Source organism: Oncorhynchus gorbuscha, unplaced genomic scaffold, assembly GCF_021184085.1.
Source record: "Oncorhynchus gorbuscha isolate QuinsamMale2020 ecotype Even-year unplaced genomic scaffold, OgorEven_v1.0 Un_scaffold_3534, whole genome shotgun sequence".
NCBI classification, from domain to species: domain Eukaryota; kingdom Metazoa; phylum Chordata; class Actinopteri; order Salmoniformes; family Salmonidae; genus Oncorhynchus; species Oncorhynchus gorbuscha.
In genome coordinates, this window is record NW_025747748.1 from 20001 (window position 1) to 42500 (window position 22500).

A 22500-nucleotide genomic window follows, 5' to 3' on the forward strand; every position below is an offset into this window, starting at 1 on the left:
TGGTGTTCCTCTGGGTTATATTCTAGGAATAGATAGATAGAATGTGGTGTTCCTCTGGGTTCTATTCTAGGAATAGATAGATAGAATGTGGTGTTCCTCAGGGTTATATTCTAGAAATACATATAATGTAGTGTTCCTCAGGGTTTTATTCTAGATCCTCTGTTATTTCAGCCATAGCTCTCTAATAATTTATCGTCCCTTTCTCTTCCCCCTTCTCTCCTCTCTTCCCCTTCTCTCCTCTCTACCACCTCTCACCACTATCTTCCCCCTTCTCTCCTCTCCCCCTTCTCTCCTCTCCCCTTCTCTCCTCTCCCCCTTCTCTCCTCTCCCCTTCTCTCCTCTCCCCTTCTCTCCTCTCCCCCTTCTCTCCTCTCCCCCTTCTCTCCTCTCCCCCTTCTCTCCTCTCCCCTTCTCTCTTTCCCTCTCCTCTCTTTCCCCTCTCCTCTCTTTCCCCTCTCCTCTCTTCCCCCTTCTCTTCCCCCTCTCTCCTCTTCACCCCCTCTCCTCTCCTCTCTTCCCCCTTCTCTCCTCTCCTCTCTTCCCCTCTCTCCTTTCCTCTTCCCCTCTCTCCTCTTCACCCTCTCTCCTCTCTTCCCCTTCTCTCCTCTACCTCCTCTCTCTCCTCTCTACCTCCTCTCACCACTATCTTCCCCCTTCTCTCCTCTCCCTCTCTCCTCTTCCCCCTCTCTCCTCTCCTCTCCCTCTCTTCCCCCTTCTCTCCTCTCCTCTCTTACCCCTCTCTCCTCTCTTACCCCTCTCTCCTCTCTTACCCCTCTCTCCTCTCTTTCCCCTCTCTCCTCTCTTTCCCCTCTCTCCTCTTCCCCCTTCTCTCTTTCCCCTCTCTCCTCTTCACCCTCTCTCCTCTCCTTCCCCTCTCTCCTCTTCACCCTCTCTCCTCTCCTCTCTTCCCCCATCTCTCCTCTCTTCCCCCATCTCTCCTCTCTTCCCGCTTCTCTCTTACCCCTTTCTCCTCTTCCCCCTCTCTCCTCTCCTCTCTTCCCCCTTCTCTCTTCCCCCTCTCTCCCCTCCTCTCCTCTCTTCCCCCTTCTCTCTTTCCCCTCTCCTCTCTTTCCCCTCTCCTCTCTTTCCCCTCTCCTCTCTTTCCCCTCTCCTCTCTTTCCCCTCTCCTCTCTTTCCCCTCTCCTCTCTTTCCCTCTCCTCTCTTTCCCCTCTCCTCTCTTTCCCCTCTCCTCTCTTTCCCCTCTCCTCTCTTTCCCTCTCCTCTCTTTCCCCTCTCCTCTCTTTCCCCTCTCCTCTCTTTCCCCTCTCCTCTCTTTCCCCTCTCCTCTCTTTCCCCTCTCCTCTCTTTCCCCTCTCCTCTCTTTCCCCTCTCCTCTCTTTCCCCTCTCCTCTCTTTCCCCCTTCTCTTTCCCCTCTCTCCTCTTCACCCCTCTCCTCTCTTCCCCCTTCTCTCCTCTCCTCTCTTTCCCTCTCTCTCCCCTCTCCTCTCTTCCCCCTTCTCTCTCTCCTCTCTTTCCCCTCTCTCCTCTCTTCCTCCTCTCTCTTCCCTCTTCCCCTCTCTCTTCCCTCTTCTCTCCTCTCTTTCCCCCTCTCTCCTCTCTTTCCCCTCTCTCCTCTCTTTCCCTCTCTCTCTCTTTCCCCTCTCCTCTCTTCCCCCTTCTCTTTCCCTCTCTCCTCTTCACCCCCTCTCCTCTCTTTCCCCTTCTCTCCTCTCCTCTCTTCCCCCTTCTCTCCTCTCCTCTCTTTCCCCTCTCTCTCCTCTTTCCCCTCTCTCTCCTCTCTTTCCCCTCTCCTCTCTTTCCCTCTCTCCTCTCTTTCCCCTCTCTCCTCTCTTTCCCCTCCTCCTCTTCCCCTCTCTCTCTCTTTCCCCTCTCTCCTCTCTTTCCCCCTCTCTCCTCTCTTTCCCCCTCTCTCCTCTCTTTTCCCCTCTCTCCTCTCTTTCCCCCTCTCTCCTCTCTTTCCCTCTCTCCTCTCTTTCCCCTCTCTCTCTCTCTTTCCCCCTCTCTCCTCTCTTTCCCCCTCTCTCCTCTCTTTCCCCTCTCTCCTCTCTTTCCCCTCTCCTCTCTTTCCCCTCTCCTCTCTTTCCTCCTCTTTCCTCTCTCTCCTCTCTTTCCTCTCCTCTCTTTCCTCTCCTCTCTTTCCCCCTCTCCTCTCTTTCCTCCCCTCTCCTCTCTTTCCCCCTCTCCTCTCTTTCCCCCCTCTCCTCTCTTTCCCCCCTCTCCTCTCTTTCCCCCCTCTCCTCTCTTTCCCCTCTCTCCTCTCTTTCCCCTCTCTCCCTCTCTTTCCCCTCTCTCCTCTCTTTCCCCTCTCTCTCCTCTCTTTCCCCTTCTCTCCTCTCCTCTCCTCTCTTCCCCCTCTCTCTCCAGGCTCTAACTAAGACCTCAGCCAGCAGGAACGCTCTGGCGGCCATGTTATCTGAAGTCCCAGCATGCATCAGGACTAGAGTCAGTGAGCTTAGTCTCAGTCTGGACATCCTGTCCCTCCTGCTGGATATTATCTGTCCTAAACTACGACCTGTAGGTACACACACACACACACACACACACACACACACACACACACACACACACACACACACACACACACACACACACACACACACACACACACACACACACACACACACACACACACACACACACACACACACACACACACACACACACAGACACAGACACAGACACAGACACACACACACACAGACACACACACAGAGACACAGACGCACACTGGATATTATCTGTCCTAAACTATGACCTGTAGGGACACACACTGGATATTATCTGTCCTAAACTATGACCTGTAGGGACACACACTGGATATTATCTGTCCTAAACTATGACCTGTAGGGACACACACTGGATATTATCTGTCCTAAACTATGACCTGTAGGGACACACACTGGATATTATCTGTCCTAAACTATGACCTGTAGGGACACACACTGGATATTATCTGTCCTAAACTATGACCTGTAGGGACACACACTGGATATTATCTGTCCTAAACTATGACCTGTAGGGACACACACTGGATATTATCTGTCCCTAAACTACGACCTGTAGGGACACACACTGGATATTATCTGTCCTAAACTATGACCTGTAGGGACACACACACTGGATATTATCTGTCCTAAACTATGACCTGTAGGGACACACACTGGATATTATCTGTCCTAAACTATGACCTGTAGGGACACACACTGGATATTATCTGTCCTAAACTATGACCTGTAGATACACACACTGGATATTATCTGTCCTAAACTATGACCTGTAGGGACACACACTGGATATTATCTGTCCTAAACTATGACCTGTAGGGACACACACACACACTGGATATTATCTGTCCTAAACTATGACCTGTAGGGACACACACTGGATATTATCTGTCCCAAACTATGACCTGTAGGGACACACACTGGATATTATCTGTCCTAAACTATGACCTGTAGGGACACACACACACTGGATATTATCTGTCCTAAACTATGACCTGTAGGGACACACACTGGATATTATCTGTCCTAAACTATGACCTGTAGACACACACACTGGATATTATCTGTCCTAAACTATGACCTGTAGGGACACACACTGGATATTATCTGTCCTAAACTATGACCTGTAGATACACACACTGGATATTATCTGTCCTAAACTATGACCTGTAGGGACACACACACTGGATATTATCTGTCCTAAACTATGACCTGTAGGGACACACACTGGATATTATCTGTCCTAAACTATGACCTGTAGGGACACACACACTGGATATTATCTGTCCTAAACTATGACCTGTAGTACACACACACACTGGATATTATCTGTCCTAAACTATGACCTGTAGACACACACTGGATATTATTTGTCCTAAACTATGACCTGTAGACACACACTGGATATTATCTGTCCTAAACTATGACCTGTAGGGACACACACTGGATATTATCTGTCCTAAACTATGACCTGTAGGGACACACACTGGATAGTATCTGTCCTAAACTATGACCTGTAGGGACACACACTGGATATTATCTGTCCTAAACTATGACCTGTAGATACACACACACTGGATATTATCTGTCCTAAACTATGACCTGTAGGGACACACACTGGATAGTATCTGTCCTAAACTACGACCTGTAGGGACACACACACACTGGATATTATCTGTCCTAAACTATGACCTGTAGGGACACACACTGGATATTATCTGTCCTAAACTATGACCTGTAGGGACACACACACACACACTGGATATTATCTGTCCTAAACTATGACCTGTAGGGACACACACTGGATATTATCTGTCCTAAACTATGACCTGTAGGGACACACACTGGATAGTATCTGTCCTAAACTATGACCTGTAGACACACACTGGATATTATCTGTCCTAAACTATGACCTGTAGGGACACACACTGGATATTATCTGTCCTAAACTATGACCTGTAGGGACACACACTGGATATTATCTGTCCTAAACTATGACCTGTAGGGACACACACTGGATATTATCTGTCCTAAACTATGACCTGTAGGGACACACACTGGATATTATCTGTCCTAAACTATGACCTGTAGGGACACACACTGGATATTATCTGTCCTAAACTATGACCTGTAGGGACACACACTGGATATTATCTGTCCTAAACTATGACCTGTAGGGACACACACTGGATATTATCTGTCCTAAACTATGACCTGTAGGGACACACACTGGATATTATCTGTCCTAAACTATGACCTGTAGGGACACACACTGGATATTATCTGTCCTAAACTACGACCTGTAGGGACACACACTGGATATTATCTGTCCTAAACTATGACCTGTAGGGACACACACACTGGATATTATCTGTCCTAAACTATGACCTGTAGGGACACACACTGGATATTATCTGTCCTAAACTATGACCTGTAGGGACACACACTGGATATTATCTGTCCTAAACTATGACCTGTAGATACACACACTGGATATTATCTGTCCTAAACTATGACCTGTAGGGACACACACTGGATATTATCTGTCCTAAACTATGACCTGTAGGGACACACACACACACTGGATATTATCTGTCCTAAACTATGACCTGTAGGGACACACACTGGATATTATCTGTCCCAAACTATGACCTGTAGGGACACACACTGGATATTATCTGTCCTAAACTACGACCTGTAGGGACACACACACACTGGATATTATCTGTCCTAAACTATGACCTGTAGGGACACACACTGGATATTATCTGTCCTAAACTACGACCTGTAGACACACACACTGGATATTATCTGTCCTAAACTATGACCTGTAGGGACACACACTGGATATTATCTGTCCTAAACTATGACCTGTAGATACACACACTGGATATTATCTGTCCTAAACTATGACCTGTAGGGACACACACTGGATATTATCTGTCCTAAACTATGACCTGTAGGGACACACACTGGATATTATCTGTCCTAAACTATGACCTGTAGGGACACACACACTGGATATTATCTGTCCTAAACTATGACCTGTAGACACACACACTGGATATTATCTGTCCTAAACTACGACCTGTAGACACACACTGGATATTATTTGTCCTAAACTATGACCTGTAGACACACACTGGATATTATCTGTCCTAAACTATGACCTGTAGGGACACACACTGGATATTATCTGTCCTAAACTATGACCTGTAGGGACACACACTGGATAGTATCTGTCCTAAACTATGACCTGTAGGGACACACACTGGATATTATCTGTCCTAAACTATGACCTGTAGATACACACACACTGGATATTATCTGTCCTAAACTATGACCTGTAGGGACACACACTGGATAGTATCTGTCCTAAACTACGACCTGTAGGGACACACACACACTGGATATTATCTGTCCTAAACTATGACCTGTAGACACACACTGGATATTATCTGTCCTAAACTATGACCTGTAGGGACACACACACACACACTGGATATTATCTGTCCTAAACTATGACCTGTAGGGACACACACTGGATATTATCTGTCCTAAACTATGACCTGTAGGGACACACACTGGATAGTATCTGTCCTAAACTATGACCTGTAGACACACACTGGATATTATCTGTCCTAAACTATGACCTGTAGGGACACACACTGGATAGTATCTGTCCCAAACTACGACCTGTAGGGACACACACTGGATATTATCTGTCCTAAACTATGACCTGTAGGGACACACACTGGATATTATCTGTCCCAAACTATGACCTGTAGGGACACACACACACACTGGATATTATCTGTCCTAAACTATGACCTGTAGGGACACACACTGGATAGTATCTGTCCTAAACTATGACCTGTAGGGACACACACTGGATATTATCTGTCCTAAACTATGACCTGTAGGGACACACACTGGATATTATCTGTCCTAAACTATGACCTGTAGGGACACACACTGGATATTATCTGTCCTAAACTATGACCTGTAGGTACACACACTGGATATTATCTGTCCTAAACTACGACCTGTAGGGACACACACTGGATATTATCTGTCCTAAACTATGACCTGTAGGGACACACACTGGATATTATCTGTCCTAAACTATGACCTGTAGGGACACACACGGGATATTATCTGTCCTAAACTATGACCTGTAGGGACACACACTGGGTATTATCTGTCCTAAACTATGACCTGTAGGGACACACACTGGATATTATCTGTCCTAAACTACGACCTGTAGGGACACACACTGGATATTATCTGTCCTAAACTATGACCTGTAGGTACACACACTGGATATTATCTGTCCTAACCTATGACCTGTAGATACACACACTGGATATTATCTGTCCCAAACTACGACCTGTAGGGACACACACTGGATATTATCTGTCCCAAACTACGACCTGTAGGGACACACACTGGATATTATCTGTCCTAAACTACGACCTGTAGGGACACACACACACTGGATAGTATCTGTCCTAAACTATGATCTGTAGATACACACACTGGATAGTATCTGTCCTAAACTATGACCTGTAGGGACACACACTGGATATTATCTGTCCTAAACTACGACCTGTAGGGACACACACTGGATATTATCTGTCCTAAACTATGACCTGTAGGGACACACACTGGATATTATCTGTCCTAAACTATGACCTGTAGGGACACACACTGGATATTATCTGTCCTAAACTATGACCTGTAGGGACACACACACTGGATATTATCTGTCCTAAACTATGACCTGTAGGGACACACACTGGATATTATCTGTCCTAAACTATGATCTGTAGATACACACACTGGATATTATCTGTCCTAAACTATGACCTGTAGGGACACACACTGGATATTATCTGTCCTAAACTATGACCTGTAGGGACACACACACTGGATATTATCTGTCCTAAACTATGACCTGTAGGGACACACACTGGATATTATCTGTCCTAAACTATGACCTGTAGGTACACACACACACACTGGATATTATCTGTCCTAAACTATGACCTGTAGGGACACACACACACACACACACACACACACACACACACACACACACACACACACACACACACACACACACACACACACACACACACACACACACACACACACTGGATATTATCTGTCCTAAACTATGACCTGTAGACACACACACACACACACACACACACACACACACACACACACACACACACACACACACACACACACACACACACACACACACACACACTGGATATTATCTGTCCTAAACTATGACCTGTAGGGACACACACACACACACACACACACACACACACACACACACACTGGATATTATCTGTCCTAAACTACGACCTGTAGGGACACACACTGGATAGTATCTGTCCTAAACTATGACCTGTAGGTACACACACACACACACACTGTCACACACACACACACACACACACACACACACACACACACACACACACACACACACACACACACACACACACACACACACTGGATATTATCTGTCCTAAACTATGACCTGTAGGTACACACACTGGATATTATCTGTCCTAAACTATGACCTGTAGGGACACACACTGGATATTATCTGTCCTAAACTATGACCTGTAGGGACACACACTGGATATTATCTGTCCTAAACTATGACCTGTAGGGACACACACTGGATATTATCTGTCCTAAACTATGACCTGTAGGGACACACACTGGATATTATCTGTCCTAAACTATGACCTGTAGGGACACACACTGGATATTATCTGTCCTAAACTATGACCTGTAGGGACACACACACTGGATAGTATCTGTCCTAAACTACGACCTGTAGGGACACACACTGGATATTATCTGTCCTAAACTATGACCTGTAGGGACACACACACTGGATAGTATCTGTCCTAAACTATGACCTGTAGGGACACACACTGGATATTATCTGTCCTAAACTATGACCTGTAGGGACACACACTGGATATTATCTGTCCTAAACTATGACCTGTAGGGACACACACACACTGGATAGTATCTGTCCTAAACTACGACCTGTAGGGACACACACTGGATATTATCTGTCCCAAACTATGACCTGTAGGGACACACACACACTGGATATTATCTGTCCTAAACTATGACCTGTAGATACACACACTGGATATTATCTGTCCCAAACTATGACCTGTAGGTACACACACACACTGGATATTATCTGTCCTAAACTACGACCTGTAGGGACACACACTGGATATTATCTGTCCTAAACTACGACCTGTAGGGACACACACTGGATATTATCTGTCCTAAACTATGACCTGTAGGGACACACACTGGATATTATCTGTCCTAAACTATGACCTGTAGGGACACACACTGGATATTATCTGTCCTAAACTATGACCTGTAGGGACACACACTGGATAGTATCTGTCCTAAACTATGACCTGTAGGGACACACACTGGATATTATCTGTCCCAAACTACGACCTGTAGGGACACACACTGGATATTATCTGTCCTAAACTACGACCTGTAGGGACACACACTGGATATTATCTGTCCCAAACTATGACCTGTAGGGACACACACGGGATATTATCTGTCCTAAACTATGACCTGTAGACACACACACTGGATAGTATCTGTCCTAAACTACGACCTGTAGGGACACACACTGGATATTATCTGTCCTAAACTATGACCTATAGGGACACACACTGGATATTATCTGTCCTAAACTATGACCTGTAGGGACACACACTGGATATTATCTGTCCTAAACTATGACCTGTAGGGACACACACTGGATATTATCTGTCCTAAACTATGACCTGTAGGGACACACACACTGGATAGTATCTGTCCTAAACTATGACCTGTAGGGACACACACTGGATATTATCTGTCCCAAACTACGACCTGTAGGGACACACACTGGATATTATCTGTCCCAAACTATGACCTGTAGGGACACACACTGGATATTATCTGTCCTAAACTACGACCTGTAGGGACACACACTGGATATTATCTGTCCTAAACTACGACCTGTAGGGACACACACACACTGGATATTATCTGTCCTAAACTATGACCTGTAGGGACACACACTGGATATTATCTGTCCTAAACTACGACCTGTAGGGACACACACTGGATATTATCTGTCCTAAACTACGACCTGTAGGGACACACACTGGATATTATCTGTCCTAAACTATGACCTGTAGGTACACACACACACACTGGATATTATCTGTCCTAAACTACGACCTGTAGGGACACACACTGGATATTATCTGTCCTAAACTATGACCTGTAGGGACACACACTGGATATTATCTGTCCCAAACTATGACCTGTAGGGACACACACTGGATATTATCTGTCCCAAACTATGACCTGTAGGGACACACACACACTGGATATTATCTGTCCTAAACTATGACCTGTAGGGACACACACTGGATATTATCTGTCCTAAACTATGACCTGTAGGTACACACACTGGATATTATCTGTCCTAAACTATGACCTGTAGGGACACACACACTGGATATTATCTGTCCTAACCTATGACCTGTAGGGACACACACTGGATATTATCTGTCCTAAACTATGACCTGTAGGGACACACACTGGATATTATCTGTCCTAACCTATGACCTGTAGGGACACACACTGGATATTATCTGTCCTAAACTACGACCTGTAGGGACACACACTGGATATTATCTGTCCTAAACTATGACCTGTAGGGACACACACTGGATAGTATCTGTCCTAACCTATGACCTGTAGGGACACACACTGGATATTATCTGTCCTAAACTATGACCTGTAGGGACACACACTGGATATTATCTGTCCTAAACTATGACCTGTAGGGACACACACTGGATATTATCTGTCCTAAACTATGACCTGTAGGTACACACACTGGATATTATCTGTCCTAAACTATGACCTGTAGGGACACACACACTGGATATTATATGTCCTAAACTACGACCTGTAGGGACACACACACTGGATATTATCTGTCCTAAACTATGACCTGTAGGGACACACACTGGATATTATCTGTCCTAAACTACGACCTGTAGGGACACACACTGGATATTATCTGTCCCAAACTATGACCTGTAGGGACACACACTGGATATTATCTGTCCTAAACTACGACCTGTAGGGACACACACTGGATATTATCTGTCCTAACCTATGACCTGTAGATACACACACTGGATATTATCTGTCCCAAACTACGACCTGTAGGGACACACACTGGATATTATCTGTCCCAAACTACGACCTGTAGGGACACACACTGGATATTATCTGTCCTAAACTACGACCTGTAGGGACACACACACACTGGATAGTATCTGTCCTAAACTATGATCTGTAGATACACACACTGGATAGTATCTGTCCTAAACTATGACCTGTAGGGACACACACTGGATATTATCTGTCCTAAACTACGACCTGTAGGGACACACACTGGATATTATCTGTCCTAAACTATGACCTGTAGGGACACACACTGGATATTATCTGTCCTAAACTATGACCTGTAGGGACACACACTGGATATTATCTGTCCTAAACTATGACCTGTAGGGACACACACACTGGATATTATCTGTCCTAAACTATGACCTGTAGGGACACACACTGGATATTATCTGTCCTAAACTATGACCTGTAGGGACACACACTGGATATTATCTGTCCTAAACTATGATCTGTAGATACACACACTGGATATTATCTGTCCTAAACTATGACCTGTAGGGACACACACTGGATATTATCTGTCCTAAACTACGACCTGTAGGGACACACACTGGATATTATCTGTCCTAAACTATGACCTGTAGGGACACACACTGGATATTATCTGTCCTAAACTATGACCTGTAGGTACACACACACACACTGGATATTATCTGTCCTAAACTATGACCTGTAGGGACACACACACACACACACACACACACACACACACACACACACACACACACACACACACACACACACACACACACACTGGATATTATCTGTCCTAAACTATGACCTGTAGGGACACACACACACACACACACACACACACACACACACACACACACACACACACACACACTGGATATTATCTGTCCTAAACTATGACCTGTAGGGACACACACACACACACACACACACACACACACACACACACACACACACACTGGATATTATCTGTCCTAAACTACGACCTGTAGGGACACACACTGGATAGTATCTGTCCTAAACTATGACCTGTAGGTACACACACACACACACACACACACACACACACACACACACACACACACACACACACACACACACACACACACACACACACACACACACACACACACACACACACACTGGATATTATCTGTCCTAAACTATGACCTGTAGGGACACACACTGGATATTATCTGTCCTAAACTATGACCTGTAGGGACACACACTGGATATTATCTGTCCTAAACTATGACCTGTAGGGACACACACTGGATATTATCTGTCCTAAACTATGACCTGTAGGGACACACACTGGATATTATCTGTCCTAAACTATGACCTGTAGACACACACACTGGATATTATCTGTCCTAAACTATGACCTGTAGGGACACACACTGGATATTATCTGTCCTAAACTATGACCTGTAGGGACACACACACACTGGATAGTATCTGTCCTAAACTACGACCTGTAGGGACACACTGGATATTATCTGTCCCAAACTATGACCTGTAGGGACACACACACACTGGATAGTATCTGTCCTAAACTATGACCTGTAGGGACACACACTGGATATTATCTGTCCTAAACTATGACCTGTAGGGACACACACTGGATATTATCTGTCCTAAACTATGACCTGTAGGGACACACACACACTGGATAGTATCTGTCCTAAACTACGACCTGTAGATACACACACTGGATATTATCTGTCCCAAACTATGACCTGTAGGTACACACACACACTGGATATTATCTGTCCTAAACTACGACCTGTAGGGACACACACTGGATATTATCTGTCCTAAACTATGACCTGTAGGGACACACACACTGGATATTATCTGTCCTAAACTATGACCTGTAGGGACACACACTGGATATTATCTGTCCCAAACTACGACCTGTAGACACACACACTGGATATTATCTGTCCCAAACTATGACCTGTAGGGACACACACTGGATATTATCTGTCCTAACCTATGACCTGTAGGGACACACACTGGATATTATCTGTCCTAAACTACGACCTGTAGGGACACACACTGGATATTATCTGTCCTAAACTATGACCTGTAGGGACACACACTGGATATTATCTGTCCTAAACTATGACCTGTAGGGACACACACTGGATATTATCTGTCCTAAACTATGACCTGTAGGGACACACACTGGATAGTATCTGTCCTAAACTATGACCTGTAGGGACACACACTGGATATTATCTGTCCCAAACTACGACCTGTAGGGACACACACTGGATATTATCTGTCCTAAACTACGACCTGTAGGGACACACACTGGATATTATCTGTCCCAAACTATGACCTGTAGGGACACACACGGGATATTATCTGTCCTAAACTATGACCTGTAGACACACACACTGGATAGTATCTGTCCTAAACTACGACCTGTAGGGACACACACTGGATATTATCTGTCCTAAACTATGACCTGTAGGGACACACACTGGATATTATCTGTCCTAAACTATGACCTGTAGGGACACACACACTGGATATTATCTGTCCTAAACTATGACCTGTAGGTACACACACACACACTGGATATTATCTGTCCTAAACTATGACCTGTAGGGACACACACACACACACACACACACACACACACACACACACACACACACACACACACACACACACACACACACACACACACACACACACACACTGGATATTATCTGTCCTAAACTATGACCTGTAGGGACACACACACACACACACACACACACACACACACACACACACACACACACACACACACACACACACACACACTGGATATTATCTGTCCTAAACTATGACCTGTAGGGACACACACACACACACACACACACACACACACACACACACACACACACACACACACACACTGGATATTATCTGTCCTAAACTACGACCTGTAGGGACACACACTGGATAGTATCTGTCCTAAACTATGACCTGTAGGTACACACACACACACACACACACACACACACACACACACACACACACACACACACACACACACACACACACACACACACACACACACACACACACTGGATATTATCTGTCCTAAACTATGACCTGTAGGGACACACACTGGATATTATCTGTCCTAAACTATGACCTGTAGGGACACACACTGGATATTATCTGTCCTAAACTATGACCTGTAGGGACACACACTGGATATTATCTGTCCTAAACTATGACCTGTAGGGGACACACTGGATATTATCTGTCCTAAACTATGACCTGTAGACACACACACTGGATATTATCTGTCCTAAACTATGACCTGTAGGGACACACACTGGATATTATCTGTCCTAAACTATGACCTGTAGGGACACACACACACTGGATAGTATCTGTCCTAAACTACGACCTGTAGGGACACACACTGGATATTATCTGTCCCAAACTATGACCTGTAGGGACACACACTGGATAGTATCTGTCCTAAACTATGACCTGTAGGGACACACACTGGATATTATCTGTCCTAAACTATGACCTGTAGGGACACACACTGGATATTATCTGTCCTAAACTATGACCTGTAGGGACACACACACACTGGATAGTATCTGTCCTAAACTACGACCTGTAGGGACACACACTGGATATTATCTGTCCCAAACTATGACCTGTAGGGACACACACACACTGGATATTATCTGTCCTAAACTATGACCTGTAGATACACACACTGGATATTATCTGTCCCAAACTATGACCTGTAGGTACACACACACACTGGATATTATCTGTCCTAAACTACGACCTGTAGGGACACACACTGGATATTATCTGTCCTAAACTATGACCTGTAGGGACACACACACTGGATATTATCTGTCCTAAACTATGACCTGTAGGGACACACACTGGATATTATCTGTCCCAAACTACGACCTGTAGACACACACACTGGATATTATCTGTCCCAAACTATGACCTGTAGGGACACACACTGGATATTATCTGTCCTAACCTATGACCTGTAGGGACACACACTGGATATTATCTGTCCTAAACTACGACCTGTAGGGACACACACTGGATATTATCTGTCCTAAACTATGACCTGTAGGGACACACACTGGATATTATCTGTCCTAAACTATGACCTGTAGGGACACACACTGGATATTATCTGTCCTAAACTATGACCTGTAGGGACACACACTGGATAGTATCTGTCCTAAACTATGACCTGTAGGGACACACACTGGATATTATCTGTCCCAAACTACGACCTGTAGGGACACACACTGGATATTATCTGTCCTAAACTATGACCTGTAGGGACACACACTGGATATTATCTGTCCCAAACTATGACCTGTAGGGACACACACGGGATATTATCTGTCCTAAACTATGACCTGTAGACACACACACTGGATAGTATCTGTCCTAAACTACGACCTGTAGGGACACACACTGGATATTATCTGTCCTAAACTATGACCTGTAGGGACACACACTGGATATTATCTGTCCTAAACTATGACCTGTAGGGACACACACACTGGATATTATCTGTCCTAAACTATGACCTGTAGGGACACACACACTGGATATTATCTGTCCTAAACTATGACCTGTAGGGACACACACTGGATATTATCTGTCCCAAACTACGACCTGTAGGGACACACACTGGATATTATCTGTCCCAAACTATGACCTGTAGGGACACACACTGGATATTATCTGTCCTAAACTACGACCTGTAGGGACACACACTGGATATTATCTGTCCTAAACTACGACCTGTAGGGACACACACACTGGATATTATCTGTCCTAAACTATGACCTGTAGGGACACACACTGGATATTATCTGTCCTAAACTACGACCTAGGGACACACACTGGATATTATCTGTCCTAAACTACGACCTGTAGGGACACACACTGGATATTATCTGTCCTAAACTATGACCTGTAGGTACACACACACACACTGGATATTATCTGTCCTAAACTACGACCTGTAGGGACACACACTGGATATTATCTGTCCTAAACTATGACCTGTAGGGACACACACTGGATATTATCTGTCCCAAACTATGACCTGTAGGGACACACACTGGATATTATCTGTCCCAAACTATGACCTGTAGGGACACACACACACTGGATATTATCTGTCCTAAACTATGACCTGTAGGGACACACACTGGATATTATCTGTCCTAAACTATGACCTGTAGGTACACACACTGGATATTATCTGTCCCAAACTATGACCTGTAGACACACACACTGGATATTATCTGTCCTAAACTATGACCTGTAGGGACACACACACTGGATATTATCTGTCCTAACCTATGACCTGTAGGGACACACACTGGATATTATCTGTCCTAAACTATGACCTGTAGGGACACACACTGGATATTATCTGTCCTAACCTATGACCTGTAGGGACACACACTGGATATTATCTGTCCTAAACTATGACCTGTAGGGACACACACTGGATATTATCTGTCCTAACCTATGACCTGTAGGGACACACACTGGATATTATCTGTCCTAAACTATGACCTGTAGGGACACACACTGGATATTATCTGTCCTAAACTATGACCTGTAGGGACACACACTGGATATTATCTGTCCTAACCTATGACCTGTAGGGACACACACTGGATATTATCTGTCCTAAACTATGACCTGTAGGGACACACACTGGATAGTATCTGTCCTAAACTATGACCTGTAGGGACACACACACTGGATATTATCTGTCCTAAACTATGACCTGTAGGGACACACACTGGATATTATCTGTCCTAAACTATGACCTGTAGGGACACACACACTGGATATTATCTGTCCTAAACTATGACCTGTAGGGACACACACTGGATATTATCTGTCCTAAACTATGACCTGTAGGGACACACACTGGATATTATCTGTCCTAAACTATGACCTGTAGGTACACACACTGGATATTATCTGTCCTAAACTACGACCTGTAGGTACACACACACACACTGGATATTATCTGTCCTAAACTATGACCTGTAGGGACACACACTGGATATTATCTGTCCCAAACTATGACCTGTAGGGACACACACTGGATATTATCTGTCCTAAACTACGACCTGTAGGTACACACACACACACTGGATATTATCTGTCCTAAACTATGACCTGTAGGGACACACACACACACACACACACACAGACACACACACACACACACACACACACACACTGGATATTATCTGTCCTAAACTATGACCTGTAGGGACACACACTGGATATTATCTGTCCCAAACTATGACCTGTAGGGACACACACTGGATATTATCTGTCCTAAACTATGACCTGTAGGGACACACACTGGATATTATCTGTCCTAAACTACGACCTGTAGGGACACACACTGGATATTATCTGTCCTAAACTATGACCTGTAGGGACACACACTGGATAGTATCTGTCCTAACCTATGACCTGTAGGGACACACACTGGATATTATCTGTCCTAAACTATGACCTGTAGGGACACACACTGGATATTATCTGTCCTAAACTATGACCTGTAGGTACACACACTGGATATTATCTGTCCTAAACTATGACCTGTAGGGACACACACACTGGATATTATATGTCCTAAACTACGACCTGTAGGGACACACACACTGGATATTATCTGTCCTAAACTATGACCTGTAGGGACACACACTGGATATTATCTGTCCTAAACTATGACCTGTAGGGACACACACTGGATATTATCTGTCCCAAACTATGACCTGTAGGGACACACACTGGATATTATCTGTCCTAAACTACGACCTGTAGGGACACACACTGGATATTATCTGTCCTAAACTATGACCTGTAGGGACACACACTGGATATTATCTGTCCTAAACTATGACCTGTAGGTACACACACTGGATATTATCTGTCCTAAACTATGACCTGTAGGGACACACACTGGATATTATCTGTCCTAAACTATGACCTGTAGGGACACACACTGGATATTATCTGTCCTAAACTATGACCTGTAGGGACACACACTGGATATTATCTGTCCTAAACTACGACCTGTAGGGACACACACACACGGGATATTATCTGTCCTAAACTATGACCTGTAGGGACACACACTGGATAGTATCTGTCCTAAACTATGACCTGTAGGGACACACACTGGATAGTATCTGTCCTAAACTATGACCTGTTGTTGTTGTCCTGGCCCCACATGGCCAGGTCTCTAACCTCTTCCCTATAGGCTGTCTCATCGTTGTCGGTAATCAGGCCTAGCACTGTTGTCATCTGCAAACTTAATGATGGTGTTGGAGTCTGGCCTGGCTGTGCAGTCATGAGTGAACAGGAGTACAGGAGGGGAATGAGCACGCACCCTGAGGGGCCCCGTGTTGGGGATCAGCGTGGCGGATGTGTTGTTACCTACCCTCACCACCTGGGGGCGGGCTGTCAGGAAGTCCAGGATCCAGTTGCAGAGGGAGGTGTTTAGTCCCAGGGTCCTTAGCTTATTGATGAGCTTTGAGGGCACTAAGGTGTTGAACGCTGAGCTGTAGTCGATGAATAGCATTCTCACATAATGTTCCTTTTGTCCAGTTAGGAAAGGGCAGTGTGGAGTGCTATAGAGACTGTGTCATCTGTGTATCTGTTGGGGCGGTATGCGAATTGGAGCGGGTGTAGGGTTCCCGGGAGGATGGTGTTGTGAGCCACGACCAGCCTTTCAGAGCACTTCATTGCCTACAGACGTGAGTGCCACAGGTAATCAATTAGCCAGCTTACCTTTACTTTCTTTGGCACAGGGACTATGGTGGTCTGCTTGAAACAAGTAGCTATTACACACGCAGTCAGGAAGAGGTTGAGAACGTCAGTGAAGGCACTTGCCAGTTGGTTCAGGCTCTGAGTACTCGTCCTGGTAATCCGTCTGAATGTTGACCTGTTTGGAGGTCTTGTTCACGTAGGCTACCGAGAGCTTTATCACACAGTCATCCAGAACAGCTGGTGCTGTCGTGCATGCTTCAGTGTTGCTTGCCTCGAAGCGAGCATAAAAGGCATTTAGGTCGTCAGGTCGCGTCACTGGGCAGCTCCCGGCTCGGTCTCCCTTTGTAGTCCGTAATAGGTTGTGTCACTGGGCAGCTCCCGGCTCGGTCTCCCTTTGTAGTCCGTAATAGGTCGTGTCACTGGGCAGCCCCCGGCTCGGTCTCCCTTTGTAGTCTTGTTTATGGCCTTATACAGCTGGTTGAGAGGTCTTAGTACCAGCATCATGTTTATGGTCTTATACAGCTGGTTGAGAGGTCTCAGTGCCAGCATCAGTCTTGTTTATGGTCTTATACAGCTGGTTGAGAGGTCTCAGTGCCAGCATCATGTTTATGGTCTTATACAGCTGGTTGAGAGGTCTCAGTACCAGCATCAGTCTTGTTCATGGCCTTATACAGCTGGTTGAGAGGTCTCAGTACCAGCATCATGTTTATGGCCTTATACAGCTGGTTGAGAGGTCTCAGTACCAGCATCAGTCTTGTTTATGGTCTTATACAGCTGGTTGAGAGGTCTCAGTACCAGCATCATGTTTATGGCCTTATACAGCTGGTTGAGAGGTCTTAGTGCCAGCATCATGTTTATGGCCTTATACAGCTGGTTGAGAGGTCTCAGTACCAGCATCATGTTTATGGCCTTATACAGCTGGTTGAGAGGTCTCAGTGCCAGCATCAGTCTTGTTCATGGTCTTATACAGCTGGTTGAGAGGTCTCAGTACCAGCATCATGTTTATGGCCTTATACAGCTGGTTGAGAGGTCTCAGTGCTAGCATCATGTTTATGGCCTTATACAGCTGGTTGAGAGGTCTCAGTGCCAGCATCAGTCTTGTTTATGGTCTTATACAGCTGGTTGAGAGGACTTAGTGCCAGCATCAGTCTTATTTATGGCCTTATACAGCTGGTTGAGAGGTCTCAGTACCAGCATCAGTCTTGTTTATGGCCTTATACAGCTGGTTGAGAGGTCTCAGTACCAGCATCATGTTTATGGCCTTATACAGCTGGTTGAGAGGTCTTAGTGCCAGCATCATGTTTATGGTCTTATACAGCTGGTTGAGAGGTCTTAGTGCCAGCATCATGTTTATGGTCTTATACAGCTGGTTGAGAGGTCTCAGTGCCAGCATCAGTCTTGTTTATGGTCTTATACAGCTGGTTGAGAGGTCTTAGTGCCAGCATCATGTTTATGGTCTTATACAGCTGGTTGAGAGGTCTCAGTGCCAGCATCAGTCTTGTTTATGGCCTTATACAGCTGGTTGAGAGGTCTTAGTGCCAGCATCATGTTTATGGTCTTATACAGCTGGTTGAGAGGTCTTAGTGCCAGCATCATGTTTATGGTCTTATACAGCTGGTTGAGAGGTCTTAGTGCCAGCATCATGTTTATGGTCTTATACAGCTGGTTGAGAGGTCTTAGTGCCAGCATCAGTCTTGTTTATGGCCTTATACAGCTGGTTGAGAGGTCTTAGTGCCAGCATCATGTTTATGGTCTTATACAGCTGGTTGAGAGGTCTTAGTGCCAGCATCAGTCTTGTTTATGGTCTTATACAGCTGGTTGAGAGGTCTTAGTGCCAGCATCATGTTTATGGTCTTATACAGCTGGTTGAGAGGTCTTAGTGCCAGCATCATGTTTATGGCCTTATACAGCTGGTTGAGAGGTCTTAGTGCCAGCATCATGTTTATGGTCTTATACAGCTGGTTGAGAGGTCTTAGTGCCAGCATCATGTTTATGGTCTTATACAGCTGGTTGAGAGGTCTTAGTGCCAGCATCATGTTTATGGCCTTATACAGCTGATTGAGAGGTCTCAGTGCCAGCATCAGTCTTGTTCATGGCCTTATACAGCTGGTTGAGAGGTCTCAGTACCAGCATCATGTTTATGGCCTTATACAGCTGGTTGAGAGGTCTTAGTGCCAGCATCATGTTTATGGCCTTATACAGCTGGTTGAGAGGTCTCAGTACCAGCATCATGTTTATGGTCTTATACAGCTGGTTGAGAGGTCTCAGTACCAGCATCAGTCTTGTTCATGGCCTTATACAGCTGGTTGAGAGGTCTCAGTACCAGCATCATGTTTATGGCCTTATACAGCTGGTTGAGAGGTCTCAGTACCAGCATCATGTTTATGGCCTTATACAGCTGGTTGAGAGGTCTCAGTACCAGCATCATGTTTATGGTCTTATACAGCTGGTTGAGAGGTCTCAGTACCAGCATCAGTCTTGTTCATGGCCTTATACAGCTGGTTGAGAGGTCTCAGTACCAGCATCATGTTTATGGCCTTATACAGCTGGTTGAGAGGTCTTAGTGCCAGCATCATGTTTATGGCCTTATACAGCTGGTTGAGAGGTCTTAGTGCCAGCATCATGTTTATGGCCTTATACAGCTGGTTGAGAGGTCTTAGTGCCAGCATCATGTTTATGGCCTTATACAGCTGGTTGAGAGGTCTCAGTGCCAGCATCAGTCTTGTTCATGGTCTTATACAGCTGGTTGAGAGGTCTCAGTACCAGCATCATGTTTATGGCCTTATACAGCTGGTTGAGAGGTCTCAGTGCTAGCATCATGTTTATGGCCTTATACAGCTGGTTGAGAGGTCTCAGTGCCAGCATCAGTCTTGTTTATGGTCTTATACAGCTGGTTGAGAGGACTTAGTGCCAGCATCAGTCTTATTTATGGCCTTATACAGCTGGTTGAGAGGTCTCAGTACCAGCATCAGTCTTGTTTATGGCCTTATACAGCTGGTTGAGAGGTCTCAGTGCCAGCATCAGTCTTGTTTATGGTCTTATACAGCTGGTTGAGAGGTCTTAGTGCCAGCATCATGTTTATGGTCTTATACAGCTGGTTGAGAGGTCTCAGTGCCAGCATCAGTCTTGTTTATGGCCTTATACAGCTGGTTGAGAGGTCTTAGTGCCAGCATCATGTTTATGGTCTTATACAGCTGGTTGAGAGGTCTTAGTGCCAGCATCATGTTTATGGTCTTATACAGCTGGTTGAGAGGTCTTAGTGCCAGCATCATGTTTATGGTCTTATACAGCTGGTTGAGAGGTCTTAGTGCCAGCATCAGTCTTGTTTATGGCCTTATACAGCTGGTTGAGAGGTCTCAGTACCAGCATCAGTCTTGTTCATGGCCTTATACAGCTGGTTGAGAGGTCTTAGTGCCAGCATCATGTTTATGGCCTTATACAGCTGGTTGAGAGGTCTTAGTACCAGCATCAGTCTTGTTTATGGCCTTATACAGCTGGTTGAGAGGTCTCAGTGCCAGCATCATGTTTATGGCCTTATACAGCTGGTTGAGAGGTCTTAGTGCCAGCATCAGTCTTGTTTATGGTCTTATACAGCTGGTTGAGAGGTCTTAGTGCCAGCATCATGTTTATGGCCTTATACAGCTGGTTGAGAGGTCTCAGTGCCAGCATCAGTCTTGTTTATGGCCTTATACAGCTGGTTGAGAGGTCTTAGTACCAGCATCATGTTTATGGTCTTATACAGCTGGTTGAGAGGTCTCAGTACCAGCATCATGTTTATGGTCTTATACAGCTGGTTGAGAGGTCTCAGTACCAGCATCATGTTTATGGCCTTATACAGCTGGTTGAGAGGTCTCAGTACCAGCATCATGTTTATGGCCTTATACAGCTGGTTGAGAGGT

General features: G+C 45.2%; 1 protein-coding gene across 1 annotated transcript in view; it reads left to right on the forward strand.

Moving 5' to 3' along the window:
- Positions 1–22500, forward strand: part of LOC124027855 (chromosome transmission fidelity protein 18 homolog) — a gene marked incomplete at both ends in the record, with an annotated part of 45397 nt that overhangs the window by 19062 nt on the left and 3835 nt on the right. The window contains 1 exon segment of the mRNA XM_046340105.1: positions 2328–2477. Within this exon segment, the coding sequence (XP_046196061.1) occupies positions 2328–2477 (150 nt within the window).